Source organism: Salmo salar, chromosome ssa08 (assembly GCF_905237065.1).
Source record: "Salmo salar chromosome ssa08, Ssal_v3.1, whole genome shotgun sequence".
NCBI lineage: Eukaryota > Metazoa > Chordata > Actinopteri > Salmoniformes > Salmonidae > Salmo > Salmo salar.
This window is the reverse complement of record NC_059449.1, coordinates 23,981,162-23,986,878: the sequence shown is the minus strand read 5'-3', so window position 1 is coordinate 23,986,878 and position 5,717 is coordinate 23,981,162. Positions and strand designations below refer to the sequence as shown.

General features: G+C 41.3%; 1 protein-coding gene across 1 annotated transcript in view; it reads right to left on the bottom strand.

Annotated features, from left to right (window-relative positions):
• Window positions 1–4,019: 4,019 nt before the first annotated feature.
• The window catches only part of zgc:56493 (thioredoxin family protein), an 18,991-nt gene continuing 17,293 nt past the window's right edge, over window positions 4,020–5,717 (bottom strand). Inside the window, exon 5 of the mRNA XM_045723032.1 lies at window positions 4,020–4,440. Coding sequence (XP_045578988.1) covers window positions 4,378–4,440 — 63 coding nt within the window. The 3' untranslated portion in view covers window positions 4,020–4,377. The remainder of the gene's footprint in view (window positions 4,441–5,717) is intronic.

The window sequence follows — 5,717 nt, the reverse complement described above, 5'->3', positions numbered from 1 at the left end:
TCCTCTCTTTATAGGATTCTGTCTTTGCTTAACGTATAGAGTCCCTTCCTCTCTATATGAAAATAACTTCCCTAGACCGTTCTTCACCATTATCTTCTAGTTCCGAGAATAACGCTCATATCTGCTTCTGATTCGATTATAATGATAGCAGGGCTTGGTCCTATATGTTCCAATTCCTTATAGAGCCATTCTGTCTCAGCTCTTCAAAGTGGACAGCCTAAATGCTGCTAATGTAACAGTGTTTTGGGTGTCAGGGAAAATGTAAGGAGTAAAAAGTACATTATTTTCTTTAGGAATATAGTGAAGTAAAAGTTGTCAAATATAAATAGTAAAGTAGATACCCCAAAAAAACTATTTTAGTACTTTCAAGTATTTTTACACCACTGGGCATAACCTACAGACAACAAACACAATTGCGTTATATAGATGGAAATTTGAACACACAGAGATACCGTGACGAGATCCTGAGGTCCATTGTCGTGCCATTCATCCACCGCCATCACCTCGTGTTTCAGTATAATAATGCACGGCCCCATGTCGCAAGGATCTGTACACAATTCCTGGAAGATGAAAACGTCCCAGTTCTTCCATGGCCTGCAAACTCACCAGACATGTCGCCCATTGAGCATGTTTGGGGTGCTCTGGATCGACATGTACGACAGTGTGTTCCATTTAATACAGATTAGGGTCTAATGAATTTATTTCAATTGACCGATTTCCTCATATGAACTGTGCGTCTGGTAGCCTAGTGGTTAGTGTGTGTTGGGTCAGTAACCGAAAGGTTGCTGGATCGAATCCCGAGCTGACAAGTACCCTGCACAAGGCAGTTAGCCCACTGTTCCCCGTTAGGCCGTCATTGTAAATAAGAATTTGTTCTTAACTGACTTGCCTAGTTAAATAAAAGTTATAAAAACTCTGTAAATTGTTGAATCGTTTCTATTTTTGTTCAGTGTAGATGTACGTCACCCAGTTCAACACTTAGAGGTTTATACTACAGGCCTCCATTCAGGTTTATACTACAGGCCTCCATTCAGGTTTATACTACAGGCCTCCAATCAGGTTTATACTACAGGCCTCCATTCAGGTTTATACTACAGGCCTCCATTCATGTTTATACTACAGGCCTCCAATCATGTTTATACTACAGGCCTCCAATCAGGTTTATACTACAGGCCTCCATTCATGTTTATACTACAGACCTCCATTCAGGTTTATACTACAGGCCTCCATTCAGGTTTATACTACAGGCCTCCATTCAGGTTTATACTACAGGCCTCCATTCAGGTTTATACTACAGGCCTCCAATCATGTTTATACTACAGGCCTCCAATCAGGTTTATACTACAGGCCTCCATTCAGGTTTATACTACAGGCCTCCATTCAGGTTTATACTACAGGCCTCCATTCAGGTTTATACTACAGGCCTCCATTCAGGTTTATACTACAGGCCTCCATTCAGGTTTATACTACAGGCCTCCATTCAGGTTTATACTACAGGCCTCCATTCATGTTTATACTACAGACCTCCATTCAGGTTTATACTACAGGCCTCCATTCAGGTTTATACTACAGGCCTCCAATCATGTTTATACTACAGGCCTCCATTCATGTTTATACTACAGGCCTCCATTCAGGTTTATACTACAGGCCTCCATTCATGTTTATACTACAGGCCTCCATTCAGGTTTATACTACAGGCCTCCATTCATGTTTATACTACAGGCCTCCATTCAGGTTTATACTACAGGCCTCCATTCAGGTTTATACTACAGGCCTCCAATCAGGTTTATACTACAGGCCTCCAATCAGGTTTATACTACAGGCCTCCAATCAGGTTTATACTACAGGCCTCCATTCAGGTTTATACTACAGGCCTCCATTCAGGTTTATACTACAGGCCTCCATTCAGGTTTATACTACAGGCCTCCATTCAGGTTTATACTACAGACCTCCATTCATGTTTATACTACAGACCTCCATTCAGGTTTATACTACAGGCCTCCATTCATGTTTATACTACAGGCCTCCATTCAGGTTTATACTACAGGCCTCCATTCAGGTTTATACTACAGACCTCCATTCAGGTTTATACTACAGGCCTCCATTCAGGTTTATACTACAGGCCTCCATTCATGTTTATACTACAGGTCTCCATTCAGGTTTATACTACAGGCCTCCATTCAGGTTTATACTACAGGCCTCCATTCAGGTTTATACTACAGGCCTCCATTCAGGTTTATACTACAGGCCTCCATTCAGGTTTATACTACAGGCCTCCATTCAGGTTTATACTACAGGCCTCCATTCAAATTTATACTACAGGCCTCCATTCATGTTTATACTACAGGCCTCCATTCATGTTTATACTACAGGCCTCCATTCATGTTTATACTACAGGCCTCCATTCAAATTTATACTACAGGCCTCCATTCAAGTTTATACTACAGGCCTCCATTCGGGTTTATACTACAGACCTCCATTCATGTTTATACTACAGGCCTCCATTCATGTTTATACTACAGGCCTCCATTCAAATTTATACTACAGGCCTCCATTCAAATTTATACTACAGGCCTCCATTCAGGTTTATACTACAGGCCTCCAATCAGGTTTATACTACAGGCCTCCATTCATGTTTATACTACAGGCCTCCATTCAGGTTTATACTACAGGCCTCCATTCAAATTTATACTACAGGCCTCCATTCAAGGTTTATACTACAGGCCTCCAATCAGGTTTATACTACAGGCCTCCATTCAGGTTTATACTACAGGCCTCCATTCATGTTTATACTACAGGCCTCCAATCAGGTTTATACTACAGACCTCAATTCAGGTTTATACTACAGGCCTCCATTCATGTTTATACTACAGGCCTCCAATCAGGTTTATACTACAGACCTCAATTCAGGTTTATACTACAGGCCTCCAATCAGGTTTATACTACAGGCCTCCAATCAGGTTTATACTACAGGCCTCCATTCATGTTTATACTACAGGCCTCCAATCAGGTTTATACTACAGACCTCAATTCAGGTTTATACTACAGGCCTCCATTCACATTCATCCCATTCATTCAAGTAACTAAAAGTTTAGATTCTATTTAGCAAAACCATGATTAAAAAAAAAAAAAGATATTCTTGATTTGATGGATGTTCTGCAGTGATACCAGCAGAGGGCAGTGTGACAACAACAATCAGGTTTGGGAGAAGGACGCTAGACGGTCATATCTGTATCTGTGGTAATAACATGGTAGAATGTAGCCAACAATGATTTAGCAAATACAAAAAAAACCTGAATAATTATACATTTATAGCACAATGTACATTAAGGAAAATAAACAGTGGGGGGGGAAATGTATTTGATCCCCTGCTTATGTTGTACGTTCGCCCACTGACAAAGAAATGATGGGAGACAGAAATCTTTCTGATTGAGATGGGGGTCAAATACTTATTTCCTCATTAAAATGCAAATCATTTTATAACGTTTCTGACATGCGTTTTTCAGGATTTTTTGTTGTTGTTATTCTGTCTCTCACTGTTCAAATAAACCTACCATTAAAATTATAGACTGATCATTTCTTTGTCAGTGGGCAAACGTACAAAATCAGCAGGGGATCAAATACTTTTTTTTCCCCCCACTGTAAGTTTAAGGAAAGAGACTGCATTTTAATACAAATGGTTTATTATTATACATTATTGATCCATCCCTGGGTAGGAGAGAGAGAGAGACGGGGAGAGAGGGAGACCGGGAGAGAGAGAGAGAGACGGGGACGGGGGGAGAGAGAGGGAGACTGGGGAGGGGGAGAGAGAGAGAGACCGGGGAGGGAGAGAGAGAGAGACGGGGACGGGGGGAGAGAGAGGGGAGGGAGAGGGAGACCGGGGGAGAGAGAGAGAGGGAGACCGGGGGAGAGAGAGAGACGGGGGAGAGAGGGAGACCGGGGAGGGAGAGAGAGAGGAGACAGGGGAGAGAGAGAGGGAGACCGGGGAGGGAAAACAGAGGAAGGTGAAAGGCATATTCTATCCAGATGGAGGGAGGACAAATGGAGGATTGGGTGGAAGGCATTCAGGCATCCTGTCAAATCAGTTGAGGAGAGGGTGGAAGGCTTTGGGGTGTCCTCAGGTGAATTGAGAGAGGAGAGGAGACAGACAGGTGAGAAAGGAGAGGAGACAGACAGGTGAGAGAGAGGAGAGGAGACAGACAGGTGAGAAAGGAGAGGAGACAGACAGGTGAGAGAGAGGAGAGGAGACAGACAGGTGAGAGAGAGGAGAGGAGAGGAGACAGACAGGTGAGAGAGAGGAGAGGAGACAGACAGGTGAGAGAGAGGAGAGGAGACAGACAGGTGAGAGAGAGGAGAGGAGAGGAGACAGACAGGTGTTTATTTGTGGGTGTTGACCAGCTCCTCCAGTTTGACCTGATTGGACCCAGAGAACTCCTCCACCTGGAACACAACAACCAATCAAATCAGTTAATCAACAAATCAACCAATCAACAAATAAATGAATCAATCACCTAACCAATCAATGAATCAAATCAGTTATTCAACAAATAAATGAATCAATCACCTAACCAATCAATGAATCAAATCAATCAACCAACCAACAAATAAATGAATCAATCACCTAACCAATCAATGAATCAAATCAATCAACCAATCAACAAATAAATGAATCAATCACCTAACCAATCAATGAATCAAATCAATCAACCAATCAACAAATAAATGAATCAATCACCTAACCAATCAATGAATCAAATCAGTTATTCAACAAATAAATGAATCAATCACCTAACCAATCAATGAATCAAATCAGTTATTCAACAAATAAATGAATCAATCACCTAACCAATCAATGAATCAAATCAGTTTCAACAAATAAATCAACCAATTGTATGTATAAGTAGAGACAGCGATGCACGAAGTAAACAAACAATACGGGAATATGGGGTCGATTTCCACAACAAACTAAGAGATTTGAAGAGCGAGTAAACGTCTCTGCTGTTTCCTGTCCCGTAGCTTAACCCGCGCTCAACCTCTAAATCTCAGAGTCTCAGTTTAAATAGAGCTTTTTACAGCAGAATGTGTCACAAAGTGGTTTAAGATTAGGAACTGTCTCTTTAAGACTACCAACAGACTCCCACCTTCTAGTTAATATTAGGAACTGTCTCTTTAAGACTACAAGCAGACTCCTACCTTCTTCTGGTTAATATTAGGAACTGTCTCTTTAAGACTACAAGCAGACTCCTACCTTCTGGTTAATATTAGGAACTGTCTCTTTAAGACTACAAGCAGACTCCTACCTTCTTCTGGTTAAAATTAGGAACTGTCTCTTTAAGACTACAAGCAGACTCCTACCTTCTTCTGGTTAAAATTAGGAACTGTCTCTTTAAGACTACAAGCAGACTCCTACCTTCTTCTGGTTAAAATTAGGAACTGTCTCTTTAAGACTACAAGCAGACTCCTACCTTCTTCTGGTTAAAATTAGGAACTGTCTCTTTAAGACTACAAGCAGACTCCTACCTTCTTCTGGTTAATATTAGGAACTGTCTCTTTAAGACTACAAGCAGACTCCTACCTTCTTCTGGTTAAAATTAGGAACTGTCTCTTTAAGACTACAAGCAGACTCCTACCTTCTTCTGGTTAAAATTAGGAACTTTCTCTTTAAGACTACAAGCAGACTCCTACCTTCTTCTGGTTAATATTAGGAACTGTCTCTT